The sequence below is a fragment of the Balaenoptera ricei genome, chromosome 11 (genome assembly GCF_028023285.1).
Source record: "Balaenoptera ricei isolate mBalRic1 chromosome 11, mBalRic1.hap2, whole genome shotgun sequence".
NCBI lineage: Eukaryota > Metazoa > Chordata > Mammalia > Artiodactyla > Balaenopteridae > Balaenoptera > Balaenoptera ricei.
The window spans coordinates 75,456,572-75,483,594 of record NC_082649.1 but is presented as its reverse complement, the minus strand read 5'-3'; the positions used below and the strand labels follow the sequence as shown (position 1 = coordinate 75,483,594).

The window sequence follows — 27,023 nt, the reverse complement described above, 5'->3', positions numbered from 1 at the left end:
CTTGGGAGCTGCACTGAGGGGCCCCCGGTCCCACAGGCAGCATACCCTCGGCCTTCCAGCCTCTGCCTCTTCTGACAAGGAATCTTATAAACAGAACCCAGAACTCTGTTCAATTAACAGAACTGCCAAGTCACAAAGGCCTTGTAGGGTCTGAGCCCCAAGGCCTCAGCACCTGAGGTTCCCTAGGATGGCAGGGCTTGGTCCGCCACCTCTGGCCTGCTTTACCCCACCAAGGGAACAATAGCTTTGTTCTTGAGCAAGAAGCACCAGGTTGAGCCATGCTCCCAGCAGGCTGTAGAATGCCAAATAATTCTTGTTTCCCCGGAATATCTGATAAATCACTTCAGGGAGGTGCACACAAGCAGTGCAGTACCAGCATGATAAGAACTTGATTATTTTCTTGGGGGTTGCAGGGGAGATGGAGGAATCTGATGCTAGCCACTGAGAATCCTTTCATCCCCCAGGCTACGTGGGAGGCCTGCCGCTGCCTGGGTCACAAGCAGCACGAGGCAGAAAGCAACACCACTCCTGTTTGTCAGAGGAAAGCTGACTGCTGCCTGCCTCTTCTAATCTTAAAATCTTAATTTATGGGACGCAGCAAATTTACACAGTCCCTGCCACAATCCCCACCCATTTCCCTGTAGCTCGAAAGCCAAAATTCCACAGTGTTCCAAATAATCCAACCTCTTTGGTTGCCTTTATATCTGAACGGAAATTCCAGAAAAGTTGTCTGGCATGGCAAAAGCTGACCAGCCTTATGAAAATACCCAGAAAGGTGACCCATTTAGTCAAAAGAGCTTTCAGATCTCCATGAGAAAAGGAATTCATGCCAGCATAAAGGGCCTTCAGAGACGGAGAACAGGAGTGTTGTGTTAACGCCCAGACCTTTCAACAAGCCAGCCCTGCAATTTCTGGGGAGGCTGAGCTCCGAGACGGCCGGCCAGACCAGCTTGCTCTCTCAGGAGCTGCGCTGCAGGAGAAGCCCTTGGGGATACAAGTGCAGCCCTGAAGCACACAGCTCGGTGCCGCGGTGCACGGCAAGGGGCCTGCCCACAAGTCTCCCTGAACGTGAGTGGGAGCCGCTGGCTTGGATTGGAAGCAGGCAGCCATTTGTAACCGGGCTGCCAGACTGATAAAGGTCGAGTGCCAGCCGGGAAAGAAAGCTTCTACTCAGTGGCCAGCACAACCCAACACACCCTCCTGCTGGTTAATGTTTACAGGTAGCAGAAGGAAACGATGTGGGGTGAGGTCACTGCTGACAGAGCATAGCTGTGCCAATGTCGACTGTCACCAAGGATCTCCCAGCAGAGCCGGACCTCAACAAACTCCACCCATCCACCCCCATAAGTGGTGGGCACTGCAAACCCCCCAGGACTGCAGCCAGGAGGCACCTCCTCCTCACCTCTGGCTTCCAGGCCTCGCAGAGAAAGCCCTGCCTGGCTCCCCAAAGCAGACCTTCAGCTGGTCCCTGCTGTCCAAACCTGCAGTGAAATCACTGCCCCTGGAAACCAAACAAAGGCAGGGGAAGAACAAGAGAGCTGTCTCCAGAACTGGAAAGAAGACCCCCATTTAAGCTCTATGGTACCGGAAAAAAGTGAAGCAAATCGGCCCCCAAAGGTTTTGTTTTGTAGAAGGAAATTTCAATTTCACATTAATCAAGTTCAAATGATTAGTTTCAAGCAAAATAAAAATGAACAGGACTAAAGTAGTAGAAAATCTCTCACTACAAGGTATCAATTTTCCTTCACAAGTGTGGAACCCAACTTCAACATTAAAAAAAAAAATTTAAAAAAACACTGTACAGTTTAATGCAGGCAAGCATCATGCCTGGCATGTGAAGTGAGGCATATTTGAGCCTCAGTTTTCTCACGTATAAAATGGAAATAGATATAAAGCCACTCACTTTGCAGGGTTCATAATAAGGATTAGAAGTAATAAAGGTATGGCACTCAGAACAATGCTTAGCACACAGTAGGCATGGGGAAACGCTAGATACTACTGAATATGTTAGAGGATGCGTGTGCACACACTGACATTTGGTACACAAATGGCATCATCGTGTGCATTCTTGGTACCAAGAATAGCCAAGGAATATGCAGAGAAGCACAGGTGTCCTCCTTGCCAAGCTGTCCACCTGTGCCAGGTTTTGATGATGGGGGAAAGGAGGAAGTCAACACTGGCAAAATAAACTCTCTTCCTAGAACATGGACTCAATTTACTCAAAAGTAGCTAGGCACCTTATAAATTCCAGGCCACTTTCCAAGCCCAAAAAGAAGAAAGTACTTCTGTTTACCATCCAATAACCTGAGTTAATTTGGTGATTATCAAACATGTTTAATGAAGAACTAGATTTACAACAGTAATGTAAAATGGCTTCTAATAGAATATCATGAAAGGCAATTTTAATCTTTTGTAAGAGCAGGAAATAGCACGCATTTAGATGGAAATGGCTCATTCCATTGGATTTATTCATTTGGTTCAACTTGTTGGGGGAAGGGGTTATAATTTTAGATCTACCTCTTTAACAGAGGACAATTAAAGATGAAACCTAAATGCAGAATAATAACAATATGGAAAAAAAGAAAAAGAAAATGTAGACATGCAGGTCCTCATGGGGCCTCCAAATAGGGTATATGTACCCCAAGGGTGCACAAGATAATCCAGCGGAGCACAGGAAAAACTTCTGTTTGGACTTGTTATCTAAAAAGAAACTAAGCTCTACTACAGTAACATTTAATATACAGACTGACAGGTGGCATATGTATACAACTTATAAACGTACATATATGAGGACAGGGCTCAATTTTTTTTCTGACAGGAATGACTTCAGCAACAGTGAAGAGATCCCCAGGTTAGATGATCCATTTCAGCTGGGTTCACCTACCTTACCCCAAGCCCCCTCAAGGAAGATGCTTGATTGGCAGCCTCCAGCCTCAAAAGGCCCTTTGTGAGTCAGCCCCTGCCTACCTCTCCACCACTCCTCCAACCTCCACCTGACACACTCTTCTACTCCTGTGCTCGCCTAATTGTCTGCTCACCTGCCTTATTCTAGTCAAGCTTTAGGTCTCAGCTTAACAGCCCCTTCCTCCAGGAAGCCCTCCAGACAGCCCAGTTCAGCCTGAGGGAAGGTGCTCTTCCTCCCCAGAGGGCTTGTCATCTCAATCCTTGCTACTCACAGGGTGGTCCACAAACAGCAACTAGGAGCTCCCTGGAAGAGCAGAATCCAGGCTTCACCCCTAATCTAGTGAATCAGACCGACATTTTTAACAGACCAACATTTTAAAGTTCCCAGATGATTCACGTGTGCCTGAAAGTTTGAGAAGGACACTCCCTGGTGACTTGTCTCTCCTCTGTGTTAAGCAGTGTGTAAGGCAACCGGAGACATGACTCGCATTATTCCTGTGGCCCTAGCACTGAGCCTGGCTCAGAGTTTATCTTTCATAGTCTTGTTGAATGAGAAAAGGAAGAAAAAAAGAATCTTGGGGGGCACATTCATTAGAGGTTCCAAGCTGGGGGAAGGGAATAGCTAACACACCATACGACAGTGGCAGGACTGGCCAGAGGATAGACGGAAGACAGAGTCCATTATACTAATAATGACAATGCCAGCATTATGCTATAACTTAACCAAATCAAATATAATGCTCTCAGCAACGCTAAGATAGGAACTATTATTCTCCTCCATTTTACAGATGGGGAAACTGAGGGGCAGAAAGATTAATGCAGTGGACCAGAGTTGCACAGCTGTTAGGGGGCAGAGTGGGGATTAGAATCCTGGCACTCTAGCTTCAGCCTATACTAGCTTCGGGTATGTGCTGACCCGAAGGCTGCTTATAGAGAAAGCAGGATGACGAGGTACCCTGGCCATGCAGCCACTACAAGCAGGGCCCAAAGGTTCCGAACCTGAGCATCCGCTGCCCAAGGAGCAAGGCAGCCATCCTTAACTAACCCATGACACGGCCTCACAGCACAGAACGAGGACCCTCCTCCCCGGGTGGAGGGTGAAGGGGGAGTGCCCAGGAGACATAATTTGGCTCCAAATCAAAGCTCTCCTTGAGTACAGACTCTCCAAGAATGAAGGCAGCTGCTGACTGGCATGCTGGCCCCACCGGTGCTGGAGGAGCCTGCAGAGGCCCAACTGCCATCTGGAAATGATTTGGCCCAGAGATTCCTGAACGGGTGGGAGGCTGGAATGACCAGCCACTCCGAGCTCCCGTCCACCTCTCAGAAACAAAGCTGGCGTGAATGGGCCCCGGAGGCAGCCACAACATAACCAGGGGTCACCCCCTTCCAAAGAGGGGACAGCCTCTGGGCAGTCCATAACCCTATTACAGCGACAGGAATCAACATTAGCCAACCAAGCTGGTCTCCCCCGTGTGGTGCCGATTTTAAATGTCCTTTCAGCGTGCAAACCCTCCAGCGTGACTTTTGAGACTATTACTGGACAGCACCTTATTTATTTAACAAACACACAGCACCAACTATGTGCCACGAACTGTTCAGAGCACTTTAAAAAATATTAACTTGTTTAGTTTTTATAACAACCTTTTAAGGAGGTAGTTATTATCCCCATTTAAGTGATAAGGAAACCAGTGCACAGAAATTTCTTAATAGCTACTTAGCGGCATGTAGCATTTGAACCAAGAATCATAGCTCTTAACTAGCTCACACCACTGTGTTACTTTGTTGCAAATGGCCCAGAACTTGTTAATTCTGACAAAGCATGCTACTTTGCTACTTTTTAAGCATTCTCTGGATATGAACTACATTGCCTGAAAAACACAGTGGCATTTGCTAAGTAGTTACAGGAGAGAGCAGAATTTAGGATTATTTGTGCATTATTTTGGTCGGGGTGGGACAAAAGGAAGGAAAACAGGGTGAGTGGTTGGGTGACCCACCACCCTGGAAACTCCACCCAGTGACCCGAGGTCTTGGGAACATGCACCCCGCCCGTTCTGCGGTGCTGGCCTGGCACAGGTACCTTAAGCAAACATCAGGGTCGGACCACATCCTTTAAAAAGGAAAGAATTCCTTTTCGTAAAGGATCAAGCCAAAACACACCACCCAAACTTCTAGCCTGCCTTGATTGTCATTCTTGGGCTGGGAGACCCCTTCTTCTCCAAGTTGGCTGTGCTGCAGAAAGGCTTTTGGAAAAACAAATAAATAAACCTGCCAGCTCCTGGCAGACAACTAGAATTAAAATATGCTGAGGCCTCACTATGAACTGCCCAGGATATAAGAAAGAACTTTAACTTTGGGATGGAGCCTAGGATGGGCCCACCTTACAAGGAGTCACAAATGTGAACAGCCAGGGCTGTCTTTCAGGGAGTTCTAGGCAGAAAAGCCACGGGGCTCTGGCGACGTTTGACCACCTCATGTCACACAGCTGGCGCCTATACCCAACTCTAATGATTCCCACAATGAAATACTGTTGGGAGTTATCCAAAGTATACACAACCCTGTATTAGTTCAAAGATACCTTCCCAGATTATGGAAATGAAATGCTATCCTGTGAGTAGCAGGAAATCTCAAAAAAAACAGACCAAAAAAAACAGTGAAGACAAGGCAGCCATTCCCCCAGCAAATTCACCTCAACACAAGATGCAAGATGCAAACTGAGTCTGCGCACCTCCCGACACGACACTCATCTCACGGACCCTCATCACAGTTCAGAGGACTAACCTCATCACTCACCTAAGGCCTTGCTTTGTTCGAGGCCAGATGCTCAACGTGTGGATGTCCAGCCACAACCCCAACACCCCAGACTTGCAAAACTTGGTGTTAACATGAGCTTTCTGAGGGGGGAAACTGGTTGTATTTTACTCATTTCTGACACTGAAAGGTAGGTCAGTTCAGGCTCAATTTCAACAACTCCGCAGACCTGGTTTACCAGCTGGGTGACCTCCACAAGGGACTTCACTCCTGTTTCCCCAACTTTAAATGGACGTAATAATACTAACAACCACCACAGTAATAACAACAAACATTTTCTAAGCACTTGGCCAGGACTGGGGCAAGCCCTTAACCCTCCCAGGGACTTGCTAAAAGCAGATCATCATATAGACAAGGAAACCAGAACTCGAGGATTCAGGGTGGTGATCAATGGGGTGGGTGAGCAACAGAACACGCTTAACACCGAGTGGGTGCCCCCAAATTGGAGCGCGTGTCACAGTCAGCACAATGTAACACAGCATAGGCAGTGAAAGCTTGAACTGAAGTCCACGCTGGATGTGAATTTTTTCTGAAGGGACTTTACCCAGCATAGCCTCAGGAGCAGAGGGAAGAGGCCTCAGGCATTACCTGCTCCGGAGTCCTGGCACTTGGCAAGTTTCCCTCCAGCTTCCAGAGGCTGGAAAACCTGTTTGTTGTAAGGTCTTTCTGGAGAACAATTAGGCAGCCAATGACGGGAGTCATAAATGTGGCCACAACCTTTGACCCATGAATGTCACCCTGGAGAATATGATCCAAAAAATTATTTAAAAAGAAAAAATAAAATAAAACGATGTAAATTATCGTGGGAAGAGATCCACAGCAAGAAGCTGCCAAAAGTCCACAGGCCACAACCAGGGAAGGAGAGGCTAACCCTGGCATGTCAGGACGATGGAAGACGCTAGGGCCTGGGTGGGTTCAGGAATGAAGATCATGAGGATCAAGGAGGAAAATGTAAGGGACCAGAAAAAGTCTAGAATGAGACCCCCAATTTTGGGGCACTGATGGGAAGCCATGCTGGAGGCAGCTGCAACCTCTGTAAACAGTTGCCAAATTAGGCAGTCCAGGGTTTTCTGGTGCTGTGGTTTGGGTTTTGTCTGTTTTGTTTTGTGTTTTAAAGAGATTTCATGTCATGTTTGGATACTCCTGGTTTACTTTAAGTTTCTTTGTTCAGTTAATTAAATAAATACACAGTTTTAAAGCAAAGAAGAGATCCGAGTTGAGCCCAGTCAGCCCTTGAGATTCCTCCGAGGGAAAGCTGGTTTCTGCAAAGGAAAGAATTCCAACAGAAATCTGAGGTTCTCCTTCCCTCGTTACACGAGATGGGCCCACAAAAGAAGACGGCGTGCCACACGGCTTCCCTCTGCAGAGAAGCTGCCCTCGATGGGGAGGCTGACAGGGCGGTGGCAGCTGCCTGGACCCAGGAAGCAGCCCCACCTGCCAGGACAGGTGTGGGGGAGGGCGGGGGAGAGGACGGAGGAGGCTCAGCCTAGAGGGAACCCGTTTTAGGCAGGAGAAAGTCCCAGCAGCCACACCCATGGCCCTTTCTTCCTGTCAGGGGGTCACTCTAAGGCCTGGATTCCTCAGGAACAGACCTGAGACCCAGGCCTGGGCCAACTCCTCCCTGGCAAGAGGCTCACCTAGCAGAACACACACACACAATGTAGGTGCACACACATTCTCTGCACTTACATGCTCTGCACACACACTCTGCACACTCACACACTACACACCCCCTGCCCCTCCCGTCACAGCCTCCACCCTCAGCAGCCTTGTGACCCTTCCCGAAGTCCTCAACCAGCCCAGGTCATAGTGGGACCTCACCCTCATTCTTCCTCCCCAGTTCCAGGGGGAGAGGAACCCGACACCAACTCCCTCCCTCCTCTCAGGAAGATCCTGGTGTGGGGAGGGCGGGGAGAGGAAGGCAAAGTCTCCTTTAATTGTCACACACTTCCTTCAATTCTCAGCTAGACCCTCGCTAGCTTGGGCAAGCCCATTAACCCTCTGGACCTCCTTGTCTGTAAAATGGGTCTAACGACGCCCCAGCTCGCAGCATGTGTAAGGACCGAGGTAAGGCTGTTGGAAGCCTGTTAGAAGGCTGCTGGCACACGGCGCGCACTAGCTGGGACTCCCTACAAGGCGGCAGTTACTGTGACCACCACCATCTCTAAATTACACCTTCAGCGGTAACAGCGGGCTCAGCCGCTGCGCGGAGCCAGAGCTGAGCTGGGAGCAGAGGCAGCGAGGAAGACACACACCCCCCGAGGCTCCCCTTCCCACCTCGGGGCCCCCACCCCTTTCGGCGACGGCGAGGTCCCCATCTCCACCTGGCGGGAGGGCCCCAGGTTCAGAGAACAGTCCCTCCCCATCCCTCCCTACCTGGCCTCCGAGCCAACGCCCATTCCGCGGCCGCCGAGCACAGCGGCCTGGGCGCAGCTGGGCGAGCACTCCGGAGAGCGTCTGACTAAGGCCCCAGCCCCAGGGACGGCGGACTAGAGGTCTCCAGTCCCCCAGCTCCCGCAGGGGCACCCCAGGTGCAGAGAAATGCCACAGCCCCACCTCTCCCCGTGCGGCCCCAGCCCGAACCTTCAACCCACCGCCCCCCAGAGACGCACTGCCAGGACGCACGGCGCGGAACTCTCACACGACAGCAGCACCCCAGGGGATGGCTCCCAGGAGGGGGCCTAGGCTCCCTTTGTCCTCATCCCTCGGGGACGACGTCCCCCGGCCTCGGAGCCCACACTCAGCCCGCGGCTGCTGGGCGCCGTGGGGTCGCGCGACAGGGAGCTTCAGCCCCCGCGGGGGCGCACGCGCGGGGGCGCGAGGTGTACACCGCCGGCGCCTGGCCCGGCCAGGGCACTCACCGATGGACACGAGCTTGATGTTCTCACGGTCCAGGAACTCGAGCGCCACGGACACGTTCTCGAGCTGCATCTGGCGGAAGGTGGGCCGCTGGTGGTACTTGCGGTACATGTGCTTTTGGCTGAGCACCTCCAGCAGCGCGATGAGCCGCAGCCCGTCGCTCAGGTCGGTCTGCAGGTTCCCTATGCGTTTGTTCACGCACTTGAGGTGCTCGTTGCACCAACGCGTGAACGTGTTCTGCTGGATCTTCTTCCACGGCGCGTCCTCCGCCAGGTCCTTCTCGGTCACCGGCATACTGGCGGCGGAGAGAGCAATATGCACAGCGAGCTACCGGGGACGGGCGTAGGGAGGCCCAAGGGCCGGGGAAGCGAAAAACCGAAGGGGAGCGGGAGCGGGAGCGGGGCTCGAACTCGCTGCTTCCGAAGCCGCGGCCGGGGCTGCTCTGCGCTCGCCTGCCCGTGGCCGCGCGAGGCGTCTGGCCCCGCGTCTGCGCATTGAGCCGACCCGCCCCTGAAGCCCCGCCCCGTCCCAACCCTCTGGCGGGAGTTCCCGGGCCACGCTCGCCCCCTGCCGCTCAAAACGGGCACTGCGTCCCACGAACTGCAAGGCGTCCCGGGACCCCGAGCTCTGTGCTCACAGCCTCCGCTAAAGGAAGCTAAGCGGGAGACCCGCAAGGAGAGGGTCACCCGGTCCCAGAGTGAGGGGATGTGCAGAGGTAGGAACCTGAACAGAATGGGCAGGGACGGCCGCCTGGGTCACGGGGGAGGGGTTGGCGGGGAGGGGTATTTCATCCACCTACAGGTTCAGTAAGGTTCAATAAGGGCTTTTATTGAGCTCCTGCTGTGTGCCAGGCTCTGTGTTAGGCACTGGGGACACCGTGAAGGAAATGGACATCTTACATTTCATCTTAACTAAACTCATATGAATTATAATATTCATAGCATTTATTGAGTGCCTACTGTATGCCAGCCTTCTTAGCGCCTCCCAACCAATGGTAAATAAGAAAAATTTATAACTTAACCTTGAGGAGTTCATAGACTAATAGAAGAGAAAAGTATAAATCAACTATCACAGACAGCTTAATGGTAGTGATAGAAATGAACAACAATTTGCCACGTATATTAGTTTCCTAATGCTGCTGTAACAAATTACCAAAACTTTGTCTTTAAAAATACCACACATTGTTGGCACTTCCCTGGTGGCACAGTGGTTAAGAATCCGCCTGCCAATGCAGGGGACACAGGTTCGAGCCCTGGTCCGGGAGGATCCCACGTGCTGCAGAGCAACTAAGCCCGTGTGCCACAACTACTGAACCCCTTGCACCTAGAGCCCATGCTCCGCAACGGGAGAGGCCACCACGATGAGAGACCCGCAGAGAAAACCCACGCGCAGCAATGAAGACCCAACGCCGCCAAAAATAAATAAATAAACTTAAAAAAAACAAAACAAAAAAAACACATTATTATCTGTAGTTTAAAGTCCCTCACAGGTCTCACTGAGCTAAAATCAAAGCACTGGCAGGATGCATTCCTTTCTGGAGGCTCTAGGGAAGAACCCATTTCTTTGCCTTTTCCAACTTCTAGAAGCTTCCCAAATTCCTTGGCTGAGGCCTATTCCTCCAACTTCAAAACCAGAAACATCAGGCGGAGTCTTTCTCATGCTGTCATCTCTCAGGTTCTCCACAGTCACATCTTCCTCTAATTCTTTCAAGGACCCAGCTGGGAAGAGGGGGTGGGCAGGATGAATACATATCAAGGGCTTTCAGCCCTAGGAGAAGTCAGCAGATTTGTGGTGACATTCTGTAACAGGTCATTTGTATACAAGGTGAAGTGCTTTCTTCAGACAGATTGCCTCACTGACTGGAAATGCTCAAAACCGCCTTGGGGGAAAGACAGTATTGCCTGGCCCTGGCCCATTGTTGGGATCAGTAACTATTTGAAGTCTCATTCCCCTCCTTAGTGGTTAAGCGAAGACATTTGCTGGAGGTCAGCGGGTAAGGACTAGACAAAGCTGGACTTGTACCTGGGTTTAACGCCCAAGTCTGTACTATGCCTAAAAGCCCCCATGCTGTTCCCAGCCTGGGCCTTGCCTTTGTCCACACAATCTGAGCAGCAGATTCACTAGAGGCAGTTCAGGTAATCTTACTTACCCCATGCCCAAGGCTTCTGGTTCCTCATGCTTTCCTCCATCCAAAGGCATCCGTCAAAACTTATCAGCCAGCGTCTCACTCTGAAGGGGACCTCCTCCCTGCTAGGTGAGACTGGAGCTAATGTGATCAACTCAGCTCACTCGGCAGCTGATAATGTACTAAGGTTCTCCTTTCTTAGGAGATATTTCTGTTTTCACCAGGTCTTGACACATAACTAAATAAGTTCTGCATCTAAATATCCAGTCCACTTCACTCTGAGCTGAGACATCCCTGTCTTAGGATGAAGCTGGTGAATCTCTCCAGTCAATCAGAAGACACTTAAGAGCTCTCTAGGAAGCAGTTTATGAGGAGTGAAGGGGATTCAGCAACCTTGGTGGAGGAGGGTGGTCAGTGGCTTTGGTGACAAGGAGAGGAAGCAGACAAGGTCTTCAAATGGCTCTTTATCAATATGTGATAAAAGATGAGGGCTGAACAACTCAGGGCAGGCATTTCTGCAGGGAGCGTTTTAGCCAATGCATTCCACGGTTTTGCTGACAAGGCCTTCACTTCAAACACCCAATCTGTTTTCTAAATTTTTTCCTAGGCTTCTTTGATCTCTTCTTGGTAGAACCATCCAGAATGGAAGAGTGTAGAGAAGCGAAAGGCTCAGGCTTTCGGTGTGAAGGTGTGAATTCTGGCTATCCTGGCTCGATGACCTTGAACAAATAACCTCAGCAAGCCTGTTTTCTCATCCAGGAAATGGAGCCAACACGTCAGCTCCTGGGGTTATTAAATAATGCAGGCAAAACTCTTAGCACAGTGCCTGGAACACCATCAGCGCTCAATAAATGTAACTGAAAACTGGGCAAAATTACCAGAGACTTCTCAACCAGACCCTGAAAAATCTAGAATTAGCTGCATTTTCCCAGACTCCAGTCTGCCTCTGTAAGAAGCCAAGGCTCCTCTCCATGTCTGTTACCCACAGACGTTGACACCAATCTGTTCCAGCCCCGCGAGATCCCAGTCAGAATGAACTGACCAAGAAAACATAAGTAGAGCAGTAACCCCTACATGTCAGGATGGACCTGACAAGACAACAGCAAATTCACAGACATCCACAAGGAAGAGTCTACCTGTACCTGAAGATAAACATCGGGTGGAAGGTTGGAGCATGGTGAGCCTGCTTCTCAAAGTTGTGCGATTTGCCAGGTCAGCCCATGGGAGTAGGATTGGAAGGAGCCCTTCTACCCAGGCACGTGTGCAGAAGTTCCTCCAATCCCACCTCCAGGCCTTTGCTCAGGCAGTCCCTCCGTCAAGAGTGCTCTCATCTCTCCCCTCCAACTTGGAAAAAGCGTGCCCATCCCCCAGTCCCCTCACTCTCACAGCTTGTGTGGTCCCAATGCTTGTTTTATGCTGAAGTTTACTTGCTGTTTTCACTGGCTGAAGGAGGGCAACTGTCATCTCTGTCCCCTTGCAAGATGCAAGGGGTTTAAGACCTAACAGAGCCTGCACTGTCCAACATAAGTATGATGAGAGCCACACTGTAACTTAAATGTTCTAATGATACCAAAGAGTTATTAAGTACCCTTTAAAAAGTAAAAGGGAGCTTCCCAGTTTCCACCCCTGGTCTGGGAGCTAGATCCCACGTGCATACCGTAACTAAGAGTTCGCATGCCACAACTAAGGAGCTGGCGAGCCACAACTAAGGAGTCTGCCTGCCACAACTGAGACCCAATGTAACCAAATAAATTAAAAAAAAAAAAAAGAGGTGTAATAATAATAATGGTAGTATAGTTGTAATAGTAATAAGAATAACAGAGGCTTCTGCTTCTTAAGTAGCGTTATTCTCATTTAATCATCACAACAACTCCAGGAGGTATTGTTATTATCCCCATTTTACAGGTAAGGAAACTGAGGCTGAGAGGAGTAGTCATATGCCTAAGGTCACAGAGTGACAGAGACTGGATACTAAGTAAAGCCTAAGAGAGGCAGTAGTCATGATTAAGAGCAGGGACCTGCAGCTGCCCCTGACTTTATTTCCTTACCTGTAATCTACATTAACAACGTACCTCCTAGGAGTTTCTGACAAATGGGAAACTAGATGTATAGCACTTAGCATGTACGTGTCAGCTGAGAGAGCTGATACTGCTATTATTGTCATGATTATGTGACAATGTGAGTGCACGTCAAAGAGGAAGACTGAAAGTTCCAGGTTTAGAAGCCTGCTTTCCAAAGGGAACAGAGGCGAAGACGAAGAACCAGGACTTGAAAAATAAATTTTTGTTCTCCCCAGATGCATCTTTCCCCCAGGGCAGGGCCCTTCTCAGCTGTAATTTTACACCAGTGTCCACACCCTGCCAGAAAGGAAGAGAGCAAAATGTAAACGAGAATATTTACTCTGTCTCCACCCCCTAGAGAAAGAGGAGCTGGTTCTCTTAGCAGCTCCCTGGAGAAGTGGGAGGGTTCACCCTCCACTGCCGGCCCCGCCTGCAAAGGTCCTGGGACCATGTGAGTGCGGTGCTGGAAGGAAGCCCACTCTGGTGGGGAGAGGGGGGAGGGCTGCTGGGAGATCTGGCCTTCCCCCAAAAAGGTGGCAAAAGGCAGTGGCATTTTGCAGGGGCCCCACTAGCCAGCCCTGCCCTGAGATTAGGTGGCGGCTGCTGGGAGGAGGCGCAGATCTTCACCCCAGCTCTCCCACTCACCCACCTCCTAAGGTGGAAATCAAAATGGGCAGAGCAGTGATCATGAAAGCCATTCTTTACTGGATTCACACAATGGGCTACGTGACTGTGGTTTTAGCTCTATTCTCTCCTTTGATCCTACAGCTGTAGTGACTGGCCGCTTCCTAGTGCTAGGTACTGAGCTAAGCATGTCTGTGAGTTCTTTTTTAATCGTCTCAAGAACACTGTGAGCTTGGTGCTATTGTTATCAGCCCCATATTACAAGTAGGGAAATTGAGGCAGCAAAAAAAAAAAAAAAAAATCAGTTCACCTTCTCAGAGTCCCTTGGGAATTAGGTGTCAGATTCTGGATTCAAACCCTGGTCTCACCAACTCCAGAGGCCAGTTCTGAGTCTCTAAGCTCATCAGGCTCTCAGAGCCCACAGCCCTGACTTCCAGGAGCACAGTTTGTCCAGCGATGGCAAAGGAATGAAGGCAGTGGCCACTATCCACTGGACATCTGTGTTGTTCATTCAGCAGGTGCGGGAGTCAGGGTTTGCTGAGGACCTTGGCTTCCTCCCTCGAGGCCTTCCCTTCCCAGCCCAAGGTGGAACTCACTGCCCCATATTCCACCCCAGACTTGCTGGAATCACCAAAAAAAAAAAAAAAGAAAAATTAGTTTGCAAATGACTGGGCCCTCTTCCTCCACACAGTCTGGCTTTGGCTTCTCTGGAAGATTTATGTGTTAGGTCTGGTTTGTTTTTTTAAAGTGCAGACAAATGCCACAGGGCACTTTTCAGCTAAAGAAAACCCTGTCTAGCCGCTGCTCACCTGGAAAGCCCAGTCTGCCTTCCAACTGGAACAGAACTGCCCCTTTGTGGATGGCTGGACAGCTGACAAAGCCCTTTTCCATCCTTATCTCATCCACTCCCTCCGCCCCCACTGCTCCTCGGGCCAGGATTAGTAGTATTACTCTCAGAGCACTCAAGGACAGGGACTGTTTATCCCCTGGGTCTAAGAGAGTGGAGGCACTGAATTGCCGGGCAGGAAGCTCCAGGCCACATGGTTAGCGTCAGGGTCAGAGCTCAACATTTCTTTAGAGTCTTCTGACTCTAAAGCCTTCTCTAGGGCTCCTTTTGGATATTCGAGGATGTTTATTGCACTGTTTCTAACAGCCACGTGCCCCTCACTGGTGGGTCCCTCACATGCACTGTAGCCTTGCTCCTCACAGTGTGGTCCCGCCAGCAGCTCGGGCAGTACCTGGGGGTGTGCAGACCTCAGGTGCCACCCTGGACCTGCTGAATCCAAAGCTGCAGTTTAACGAGATCCCCACGGCGATTCATGTGCTCGTTAAAGTTGCTAAGTCCCACATCACAGTACATCCATCTGGTGGACCACCTTGGCACTTTTTACAAAGGGATGTGATGGATCTACATAGGCTGATGTAAAAGGATCTCAGAACTTATTGTTATGTGGGGAAAAAGAAAAGCAAGTTACAGATCAATATGAATTTGTATGATTCAATTTGTATACACATTAAAAATAATAATAACACTAGTACACGTTAATATATGCACAGAGTTGATCAGCCAGGCAGCCTACTAGGGTGCTAGTCTAGAAGGGGAACCCAAACAGCACTGAACTAGATCAAAACACAGTGCCAGTTAACTCAGGTTTCCACACGGGACAGACCTGTGGTAACCAGTGCTCAGAGGGAAATGGCCTCCTCTGGGGGAAACTAGAACATTCCCCTCTTCGGCACTAGGAGCAACTCTAGGCTGTGCCACCATGCCAGAGTCCAGCTAGGCGACGATTCTCTCAGGTCCGTGGTCTGTCAGCTTAGTCCTTGGTCAGAGATGTGTGTCGCCCTGAGACCTAGTGATTTGTTAGTGCGTCACCTGAATCTTAGCCCATAATACAGCCCCCAAGAAACTGACTGCTCGGACTTCCCTGGCGGTCCAGTGGTCAAGGCTCCGTGCTTCCAATGCAGGGGGCACAGGTTCTATCCCTGGTCAGGGAAGTAAGATCCCACATGCCACGCGGCACGGCCAAAAAAAAAAAGAAACTGACTGTTTGGACAACTACAATTCAAGGACAATTCCAAGTAAGTTAAAAGGTCAGATTTCATTCTGTGTATGTAATAAATTCTTTGTTTCAAGAAGAAAGAGGAATGATCTATTTTATTAACAGAAAATCAGTTTCTCCACATCCTGCCTAAGTAAATTTTGAACCACTGTTTTTAAAATATCAAGTTGAGGGGATGCCAAATTATAAGCCTGTCCAGGGGACCTCTGTGTCTCAGTCTGGTTCTGTATGTGCTTAAAAAAAAACAACAACAAGGAAACCTTGGAAGGATTTATAGGAAACAGTTAAGCAGGCCAGTCACTAGGAGGTAGAATTATAAGAAGTTTTACTTTCTACCTTAAGGACGTTCTTTCTTCCTTAAATGTTTTGAAACATGCACTGTTGGTGGGAATGTAAAATAGTAAACCCATTTTGGAGAGCGGTTTCTTAAAAAGTTAAACGTATGATCCAGCCCTTCCACTCCTAGGTAATTATCCAAGGGAAATAAAAGCATGTGTCTATAAAAGGACTTGTACTTGGATGTTTGTACCAGCTTTATTTGTAATTGCCCAAAACTGGAAACATCCAAAGGTCCATTTAACAGGTGAATGGATGAACATACTTTGGTGCATCCATACAATGAACTAGTCAGTACTCGGCAACAAAAAGTAAGGACCTACTGACACACGCAACAACATAGATGAATCTCAAAATTATTATGCTCAGTGAAAGGAGCCAGGCAAAAAATGAATACATACTGTGTGATTTCATTTATGTAAAACTCTAAAAAATGCAAGCTATTTATAGTGACGGAAAGCAGATCAGTGTGTGTCTGGGGATGTAGGGGGTAAGTGGGGAGGGATGGGAGGGAGAGATTACCAAAAAGTATAAGGAAACTTTTTGGAGTGATGGATATATTCCTCATTTTGATCATAATAATGGTATCATGAATATATATTTGTGTGTGTGTATATGGGTATCTATGGGTAGGTGTGTAAAAACATCACATTATGCACTTCAAATATGTGCTGTTTACTGTAAGTATATCATAACAAAGAAGAAGAGAAGAGAGAAAAGAAAAGAAGAACAGAGAGGTAGGGAGGGAGGGAAGAAGGGAGGAAGGAAGGAAGAAAGGAAAGAAAAAAACAAATCTTTTTTAAGTTTATGTGTAGAAAAAAGCAAAGGCACACCCACATTAAAATGTGTGCTCTTTCACTTGTAAATCTCCTGGTCTCCTCTACCTATCATTGCAGAAAATGCATCAAATGTGATCTTTAATTCAGCTCATTTTAAGACTATCTGTTCCTTTCTCTCCCCCATGTCCCCCACCAAGTGAAGCGGAATCCTGCTGAAATGGAATCAGATAAGGTTTCCTCGCTCCACTATGGCCCCCAGCCTCTCTGTGAGGAATGTGATGGCATGTTTAGTTTGGAGCAGACTTTGGCCAGTAAATACACTCTCAGCTCAGACCAGAATCAGCCCTGATAGAAGATAGGCCCTTCCAAAATAGATGGAGGTCAGTCCTCTGTCCAAAAGCTCCATGTAGATCTTTAACAGTGAGGGGAGGGGAGGGGAGGGGAGGGGAAGGCGGTAACCACAGCATTCTCCTCAGTATCACTGGAGCCTAACTGGGAAAGCTCTTGGCTACAGAAGCTCACTGAGAAGTAACAAGAGAACAATCAGAACATGGCTGGCCAAGCTTAACGAGGTCTCTGATGGTCCCCTGTTCTCCAAGTGTGAGAGGTTTGCACCTCTGTTGGCCTCAATGGTTGACCAGTCATGTGATCCCAAGTTGGTTAGGACCAGAAGGAGTCCTAGAATGCAAAACTCTAGTAACAACAATGATAATCATGACATCTGGTGCTGAGCACACATCTATTGCCACATTTAATCCTTACACAATTCCATGAAGTAGGAACTGAGGCCCGGAGAGGTTAAGCATCCTATTAATAGGGCTGACTCCAGGGCCCATGCTCTGGGCCATAGCATCACACTGCCTCCCAGGAAACCATGGGAAGTCCAGGCATGGCAGAGATTCTGGACTCAGACCCAGGTTCAAATTCCCATTCTGCATTGATGAGTTATGCAGGAATAATAATAATACCCACCTCACACTTGCAAAATCACGTGGGTAATGAGGGCTGAGCATAGCAGGTGATCAGGAAGTGGTAGCTGCCATCATTTTCATCATCATCATCATCACCATCAGTGTCCAGAAGACCATCCAAAGCTGCTTCTCAATAAAAGAGAAACAAGGACCAGCATTGTAAATAGTAAAGGCTGGGGCTAGGACCGAAACCTAGGCAGTGGCTCAGAACCTGTGATCCAACAACTACAAATTTTAATTTCAGTATCATATTTTCCAGTTCTGGGACTTCCATTTAATTATTTTTTATAGTTTCCAGTTTCCTGCTGAAATTCTTGTTATCTAATTTCTTGAATGCATTAATCACAGTTATTAGAGTCCCACCTCAAGCCTGGGGTCTTATTAAGGAACTGCCACCATGGGTCAGTCCTCACTCCAATTTTCGTTCCCCCAGACCTTGAGACACCAAAGCTCTGCCAGCTTCTCAGCCTCTCAGCTGCCCCAGTCAGTACACTCCTTGAGGGGAAAAGCAACTCCCAGTTACAGGCTTGCCTTTCTCAATCATTTCTAGGTGCTCTCGACAGGAAGGGTGACCTGATACTAGCTCTCCTGCCGTGGCCAGAAGCAGGAAGCGCCAGCCCTCCCCCCAACCCCATCCTCTTGCTGCTTCTCTGCCAACATGGGTAAAGACTGCAAAATTAAAAAGCAAAAAGAGAAAAGATAGGTGACATTGCAGTTTTCAAAGTTGTGTTATTTACTTATTTGGGAGACATTTTCCTCTCTTTCATTTCAAGAAATACTACACAATATAGTTTCTGAAGGAAATGAATGATAAAAGCTGCCATTTATTGAGCACTTCAAAAGGACTTAATTGTTTTAAGCATTTTACATGTATTAACTCAGTCCTCATTAAAAGGCTGAGAGTAGGTTTTGCCACCTCCACAGCCATGGGTGAAGGAACCAAGGCCCAGAGAGGTGAAGGCATTGGCCCAAAAACACACAGCTTTTTTTTTTTTTAACATCTTTATTGGCGTATAATTGCTTTACATTGTTGTGTTAGCTGCTGCTGTATAACAAATTGGATCAGCTATACGTATACATATATCCCTATATCCCCTCCCTCTTGCGTCTGCCTCCAACCCTCCCTATCCCACCGCTCTAGGTGGTCACAAAGCACCGAGCTGATCTCCCTGTGCTATGCGGTTGCTTCCCACTAGCTATCTATTTTACATTTGGTAGTGTATATATGTCCATGCCACTCTCTCACTTCATCCCAGCTTACCCTTCCCCCTCCCCGAAGACACACAGCTTGTACAGCATAGAGCAGAAACAAGACCCAGGTCTGGCCAAACATTCTTCTTTGTGACCTAAGAGCAAGGCATGAGTAATTATAAGGAATTAGAGTATCCGGACTTGAAAGGGCAAGAAAGCCCGAAAAAATTTGCAGACACCAGAAAGAAAATGGCTAAGGAGGATGAAGCAATGTCTTGGGGCAAGAAAGAGTTCTGAGTTCTGTTTGGTGAGCCCCAGCTTTGAGGACAGGTAACTGCCTCAGCGTCTTCATCTGTAAAATGGAAATGATAAAAGCATTTATCTTACCCCCTGGGCTGTTCATTCCTAGGACTTCAGCACTCAACGGCCTTTCCCATTTCCCAGCTCCAAGCAGAACCTGAGACCTTCCCTGTTGAGGGAGGTTTGCTTCAGGTAGAGGAAAACTAGGATTCAGCCAGCTGCACACCTGCCCTGAGCCAAGCCTCATCCTCCTTTGGGAGGAACCTAGATTCGGATGCCAGGCCCTGCAGCGGGGGGCGGGGGGAATGGAGAGGGTGCTTTCCCAGGCCAAATGCAGAATCCCTCCAAGTCTGGATGGTCCTACAGGGCAGCGAGGCCCTTCCCACGCAATCAGCCCAAACTCAGAGGGCTCACTCAGTCACTCAGTCTGTGCGCGTTTACTGAGCACACAGCAGTCAGTCAGGACTCTCCCGGTTGCAGGTGACTGAAACCCAGCTGAAAGTCTGAAAGCAAAAAGAGAAATGATTGTCCCTGTAACCAGACAGTCCAAGGCGGTGGTTCAGACATGTCTGGATCCAGGGGCCTAGGTGACACCTTCAAGATCCACCTCTCTCCCTCAGGGCTCTGCCTTCCCCTGTGCTGGCTTCCTGCTCAGGCAGGCCTCGCCATGTGGTGATGAAGCCGCCCTCCAGCTGCTCCAGGTTCACCTTCTCGGCAGCCCCAACCCGGAGAGAGCTCCTCTTTCCCAGAACTTCCAGCAAAAGTCCAGGGCTGATGCTAGTTGGCTCTGGTGAGCCTGAGCCGCTCTCACAGTCTGAGGGACGTGGGCCTCCCCTTGCGCAGCCCCGGGCTGTACGTTCACCCCGCCTGAGGGTGCAGGCAGCCACCTCACTGTTGATGTGGGGAGGCATCGAGGACAGGTTTACGGAGCCCCTACCCTGCCAGACACTGTTCCAAGTGCTGTAGATGTATTTAAATCTCACAGAACTCTGTGAGTTAAATACCATCAGGTGGGGCAGGAGGGGCAGTATAGGAGTGGGGGAGTGGGAGGTACAAACTATCGGCTGTAAGAGCGGCTCAGAGATGTAGCGTACAACACGAGGAATATAGCCAATATTTTGTAGTAACTGTAAATGGAAAGTAGACTTTAAAATTTGTATAAAGGGCTTCCCTGGTGGCGCCGTGGTTAAGAATCCGCCTTCCAATGCAGGGGACGCGGGTTCAATCCCTGGTCGGGGAACTAAGATCCCACATGCCGAGGGGCAACTAAGCCCGCAAACCACAACTACTGAGCCCGCATGCCACAACTACTGAAGCCCGCGCGCCTACAGCCCATCCTCCGCAACAAGAGAAGCCACTGCAATGAGAAGCCCACGCACCGCAACGAAGAGTAGCCCCCACTCGCTGCAACTAGAGAAAGCCCATGTGCAGCAACAAAGACCCAACGCAGCCAAAAATAAAATTAAATAAATAAATAAATAAATAAAATTAAAAAAATAAAATTTGTATAAAAATAGGGACTTCCCTGGTGGTCCAGTGTTAAAGAATCCACCTTCCAATGCAGGGGACGCAGGTTCGATCCCTGGATGGGGAACTAAGATCCCACATGCTGCGGGGCAACTAAACCCACGCGTCACAACTACAGAGTTTGCAGCCTCAACGAGAGAGCCCATGTGCCACAAACTACAGAGCCCACGTGCCGCAACTAGAGAAGAGAAAATCTGCACACCACAACTAGAGAGAAGCCCAAGCGCCACAACTAAAGGAGAAGCCCGAGGGCCGCAACGAAGGGACTGCGCACCACAATAAAAGATCACGCATGCCTCAACGACCCGATGCAGCCAAAAAAAAAAAAAAAATTTTAATAAAGATAAAGAAAATAGGAACACACACACAATAAATACCATCAGGCAGGTGAGAAAACTGAGGCACAGAGAGGCCAAGTTACCCCAAATTGTACAGTTGGGAGACAGCAAGGCATGGCCTCACACGCAAGCACCCACGGAGCCCGCCCTCCTAACCATTGCACCACACGGCTTCTACCATTTCTCCCTCAAGCTCTGGCCACACTGAATCATTTCAGTTCCTCAAATGATTGAGCTTTCTCTCACCTCCTGGCCTTTGCACTCGCTCCTTCTCTGTTCAACACCCGCCCTTTCCCTTTCCTCCCAGCCTAGGCTGAAGCAAGCTCACGCTCAGGAAGTCTTCCCTGACCCTTCAGACCAGACGGGCCCTTCTGTGTGCTCCCAGCCCCAGGCACCCCCTGCGATGGGTTGCAGTTGCCCGCTGCTTGACGATGTGCCCGCCAGGTGTCAGCTGTTCTCGGGAACCGCGCTACATCTTAGCAGTTGGTAGGGGACGGGCTAGTTGCATTAGTTTCCTGTGGTTACTGTAACAAATCACCATAAATGTAGTGGCTTAAATCAACACAAATGTATTCTTTTTCAGTTATGGAGGCCAGAAGTCCAAAGTCAGTTTCACTGGGCTAAGGTCAAAGTGATGGCAGGTCTGGTTCCTTTTGGAGGCTCCAGGGGAGAATCTGTTTCCTTGCCTTTTCCAGCTTCCAGAGGCCACCTGCATCTCTTGGCTCATGACCCTGTCTTCCATCTTCAAAGGGAGCAGTGTAGCATTTTCAAATGTCTTCCTCTCTGTTCCTCTGGTTTGTCATCACATCGTCTTCTGTCTGAAAGACACAGGTGGAGGATACCCTCTTATAAGGACTGTTGTGATTACATCGAGCCCATGTGGATAATCCAGGATCATCTCTCTATCTCAAGATCCTTCGCTTAATCACATCTGCAAAATCTCTTTTGCCATAGAAGGTAACAGTCACAGGGTCCGGACATGGACTTCTTGAGGGGCTACTGTTTGTCTACCACGGGGGTGAAGTGTGAGGACTCCCAGCCTGGAAGCCAGCTCTTGAACCCAAGTGGTTCAGCCTCTAACTTGCTGTGACCAAGTGATTTAACCTCCCTGTGGCCCAGAGGGCAGAGGGCAGGAGGTGACTGAGTGGACTCGTTTGAGGAACCGAAAGCAATTCAGGCTGGCTGCAGGACAGGGTCATGGGAGGAGTCGCTTGGCTTCAAGCCCCAGCTCTGAGTCAGTTTCTGCATCTGCGAAATGGAGATGATAACGGTCCCTACCTCATAGCCCTGGCTGTTGGAGGCTTAAATGAGTCAAGACATGTGAAGTGTTGAGCGCGGTGCTTTGGCACAAAACACTCGATAAATGTTGGAAATTAGATGTTGTCTTAGTTTGGGTTTCCTCGCAAGCAGACCCAATTCTAGGATTCAAATGCAAGACAGTTATTTGGGAAGTGATCCCAGGAAGCACTAGCAGGGGAGGTGAGAGGCGAGACAGGCAAGGAAGGAAGCCCATAAAGGGTGCATTCATGAGGGGGCTGCTCCTGGGACGAGGAAAGGGGAGGAGCTGGGGGCTTTACCATCAGTTATTGGTGGAGGGCTACTGGGAGAGGGGGGCTGTTCATTCGAGGCCCTTTTGCACTAAGATGTACAGGCAGAGTGTGGACTTATGGTGACTAAATAAGTTAGTTTATGAAAAGCACTCACCCAGTGAGCAGGCGACCAGAAAGTCATCAGGCAGTAGGTCTTGGCTGTCAGCAGCTGGAAGTAACTGGCACAAGCTGAAGGGGGTCTGGGTGTGTGCTGAGCGTGTGCCATAGTCATCCCAGAGACCGTCCCGCCCGGGAGCCTGGACTCTGGGGACTGCACACACAGTGGCATCCCCCGAAGAGTGTGGCTCCCCCCGTCTTGGAAATGGGCAGGGCCAGGACTGAGGCCCGAGCCTTCTGGGCCCCTCAGAGCAGATGGGAGAGGCTCTTACGCAATGTCATGTACTTTCTCCAGGACAGGCTGAAGTGGAAATGTTAGCAGATCCCCACAGGTCTTGACTGCAGGTGCCTGACAGACCAGCTCGGCAGCCCAGGGCCCCAGAGGCCGATAGGAAGGTGGTGTCTGTGGGCAAATTCCTGATGGGGGACGGAATGACAGGCATGTCCCTGTGCAGTGAAACAGAGAGGTGTGAAGGGCCCAGGGGTGAGGGGTCCATCGGTAAAGGCAGGGAGGAAGATGACCTTTTAAAGAACAGAGGCCATGAGGCTGTGTGGATTTGGGTGGAGGGCAGGGCTGTTGTGGCTTTCTGAGATATTTCAGGCATGAATAATGCTCAGATTGCTGGGGTGGACACGGAAATAAAAGTGGGGAGTAGTCCTGAAAGATGGGGAAAGGCCAGCTACTCTGCAGTCACTGCAACTTGAGGCCTAAAGGCACCTCCCTGCAGCAGTGAGGGAGGAAGGCTGTTCCAATTTCAGGGCCCCGGCAGGTACCTCATGGCAAGGCCTGAAGCCCAAGGAACAAGGTTGGTTTGGACATCAGGCCGGAGCTCTGGGATGCTGCAACCCAACATCTTCCCAGTCCTCTCTCTGCTCTAAACCCTCGAGAAGTCCAGCTGACAGAATGTGGCCCGCTGCTCAGAACGTGGGATTCGAGACAGGCCTTGACCTCATTTGAGGTTCCAAAAATAGACCTTTTTTTTTTGAGGTACTACACTAATCCTGGGGCCCCCTGGCTCCATGATCTGTAGATATGACCTTATCTGTCTTCTGAGAGACAGAAGAGGAAAATTCAGTGTTACCTGCTAGTCTCTGTAATCCAGGAGAGTCTGTGGTCAAGGACCAGACAGCCTGGGTTCTGATTCCAGCTCAGCCATTCACCAGCTGTGTGACCTTGGGCAAGTTACCTAACCTCTCTGAGCCTCCACTACCTTCCTCTTAGTACATGCGTTGATCATAATCATACCGACCTGGTAGAATCGTAATGACTAAACAAGTTAGTTCATGTAAGACACTCAGCACAGTGCCAAGCACATAGGAAGCCATTGACTTCTCTAGTTAGTGTGTATTATCTCATTAATTCTGATAGCAACTCAAGCTGTGCTCACCCAGTGCCTGTATGTCCCCCTCAGAGCAAATCATCTTGCTGTGGTGGATTATAACTTCCTGCTAACTTTTCAGATCCTTCCACAGACGTTCCCGGAGCCAGGAACTTTGCGTTGTTTGCCGCTTTTCCCAGCACAGCACACAAGTGCTCTAAAGATGTTGATTTTGAAAGTATCCCTGCTTTACAGACCAGGAAGCTATGGGCAGTGGGTTTCAGGGACATATTCATGGTTCCCTAGTAATGGGGTCATCCAATATACAGTCTCCAGCCCATACCATTCTGCCAGTCTGCAATTCTTGAGCACATTTTGTATGTCAGTCCTTGGACCGGGCACCAGGGAGAGACACAGAAAAGAAGGTAAACCTCAGCCCCGTCCTTCAGCATCCTTATCTTTAAAAGGGAGATCATACACTTTTCAAAAAAAAGATATCCAAATGGCCAACAGGTACATGAAAATATGCTCAACATCACTAATCATCAGAGAAATGCAAATCAAAACCACAATGAGATATCATCTCACACCTATTAGAATGGCTATCGTCAAAGAGATAACAAGTATTGGCAAAGATGTGGAGAAAAGGGAACTCTGGGGCACTGTTGGTGGGAAGGTAAACTGGTGCAGCCACTCTGGAAAACAGTATGGAGGTTCCTCAAAAAATTAAAATAAGAACTACCATATGATCCAGCAATCCCACTTCTGGGTATATGTCCTAAGGAAATGAAATCACTCTCTAGGAGAGATATCTGTACCCACATGTTCACTGCAGCATTATTCACAGTAGTCAAGACATGGAAACAATCTAAGTGCCATCAGTGGATGACTGGATTAAGATATTATTCAGCCATAAAATAAAAGGAAATCCTGCCTTTTGCACCAACATGGATGGACCTTGAAGGCATTATAATAAGTGAAATAAGGCAGACAAAGACAAATACTGTATGTTCTCATTTGCATGTGGAATGTAAAAAGCTGAACTCATAGAAATAGAAAGTAGACTGGTGGTTGCTAGGGCTGGAGAGTGAGGGAAATGGGGAGATGCTGGTCAAAGGGGACACGTTTCCAGCCTTATGGTGAATAAGTTCTGGGGATCTAATGCACAGCATGATGGCTGTAATTAACAATACTGTATTAGATACTTGAAAGTTAAGAGAGTAGATCTTGGACTTCCCTGGTGGTGCAGTGGTTAAGAATCTGCCTGCCAATGCAGCGGACATGAGTTCTATCCCTGGCCCGGGAGGATCCCACATGCCGTGGAGCAACTAAGCCCGTGTGTCACAACTACTGAGCCTGCGCTCTAGAGTCCATGAGCCACAACTACTGAGCCCGCGTGCCTAGAGCCCGTGCTCCGCAACAAGAGAAGCCTGCACACCATGACGAAGAGTAGCCCCCGCTCACCACAGCTAGAGAAAGCCCGTGCGCAGCAACGAAGACCCAACACAGCCAGTAAATAAATTAATTAATTAAAAAAAAAAAGAGAGTAGATCTTAAGTGTTATAACCACAAGAAAGTGGTAATTATGTGAGAGGATGGGGGTGTTAACTAAACTTCCTGTAGTAATCCTTCATTACACTGGACACCTTAAACTTACATGTTGTATGTCAATAATATCTCAATAAAGCTAGAAAAAATGGAGATCATACTATCTCCCTCAAAGGGCTCCTGTGGGCTGAAGTGAAGTTTTGACTGCTAAGAGCCTGGCACAGGGTCCAGACTGAGGCAAGGGCTTGGTTACTGGGTGCTAGTACTGGTCTGTGGGCCTTTTCTTGTTCCTTCATCTGAAATTCCCTTTTCTCCCTTCAGGCCTCCCAAGCCTGACTAGCCCCCACTGAGCCAAGTTGTCACCTCCTCCACGAAGCAGCTCTGCTCCACAGGCTGGCTTAGTTCCTTCTTCTGTGATTTTTTTTTTTTTTTTTTTTTTTGGCTGCACCACGCAGCATGCAGGATCCTAGTTCTCCAACCAGGGATCGAACCAGTGCCCCATGCAGTGGAAGTGTGGAGTCCCAACAACTGGAACCCCAGGGAAGTCCCCTGTGATCCTAAAATGCCCAAGATTTTGATGTACTCCCCAAACTGGGTTAATTCTGGACCAGACTGTACACTCCACGAGGAGGGGCCTGGGCCCATCTCAGCCACAGCTGTATCCCTGTATCTGGCAAAGGATCAGCCACATAATAAATGCTGAGTGAATAAAGGAAACAAACGAGTAGAAAGGAGAATGGATGAATGGATGGATGGATGAATGATAGATAGATGAATGGTTGGATGGTTGGATGGATGGATGGATGGGAGAATGGATAAGTGATTGAATGGGTAAATGGGTGGATGAATGAATGAATGAATGAATGAATGAAGAGGTGCCAGGCTGAAAGGCAGCACTTCATCCTGCAGGCTGTGGATAGCTCTGGGCTGTGGGGAATCCACACATGTGTGGCCTGCAGCCTGACAGTTCAGGCCTGAGGAATCTACATCCCGTCCCTGCCCTGGGTGGGGTGGTTGCTCTACTCTTATTTCCACAAGGCAGTTAACTGCAACCACCCTCCATCCAGGCAGACAGATTCTAGAAAGTCAAACAGCCCTTCCCTCCCTGACTAGGAAAAGAGTGACAAGGTCTTGCCATCCACCAGTGGCTGGCTTCGGGATCCTCGAGTTTGCATTCCCCCAAAGCTCACAGCTCCATCTTTTTATTTTCCTTTTATATATAGCAAAACATTATACTCACTAGCCTTCTGTTTTATCTCAGGCATTTAGTCTCCTGTGACCTCTTCTGAAATTTATCCTCCTGAAAGATAGCGTTCACCAATAGAAATCATACGTACTCTGCACTTGATTTTATTTTCATTTGACATATTACCTTTTCATGATAACAGATACTATTTACCTGTGTAACTGCTGGTAGCTGTGGCCAGGCCCTTGCTCTGCAGTAATGTAATTTATTTAATCATCCATCATGTCAGACAACTTGTGTGCTTTATAAGGTCTCACTACAGTTGGGTGTAGAATAGTGTGGCCAGCGTGCTACCTTTGTGTAAAAAAGGTGGAGCAAA

General features: G+C 48.9%; 2 protein-coding genes across 5 annotated transcripts in view; both read right to left on the bottom strand.

The window, feature by feature from the left end:
• Positions 1–9,046, bottom strand: part of FLNB (filamin B) — a 136,967-nt gene extending 127,921 nt beyond the window's left edge. For all 4 annotated transcript variants that reach the window (XM_059939979.1, XM_059939980.1, XM_059939981.1 and 1 more), the window contains exon 1: positions 8,574–9,046. In XM_059939979.1, coding sequence (XP_059795962.1) covers positions 8,574–8,865 — 292 coding nt within the window. In that variant the 5' untranslated portion in view covers positions 8,866–9,046. The remainder of the gene's footprint in view (positions 1–8,573) is intronic.
• SLMAP (sarcolemma associated protein) overlaps positions 1–27,023 on the bottom strand; it is a 312,286-nt gene that overhangs the window by 98,735 nt on the left and 186,528 nt on the right. The window lies entirely within an intron of this gene.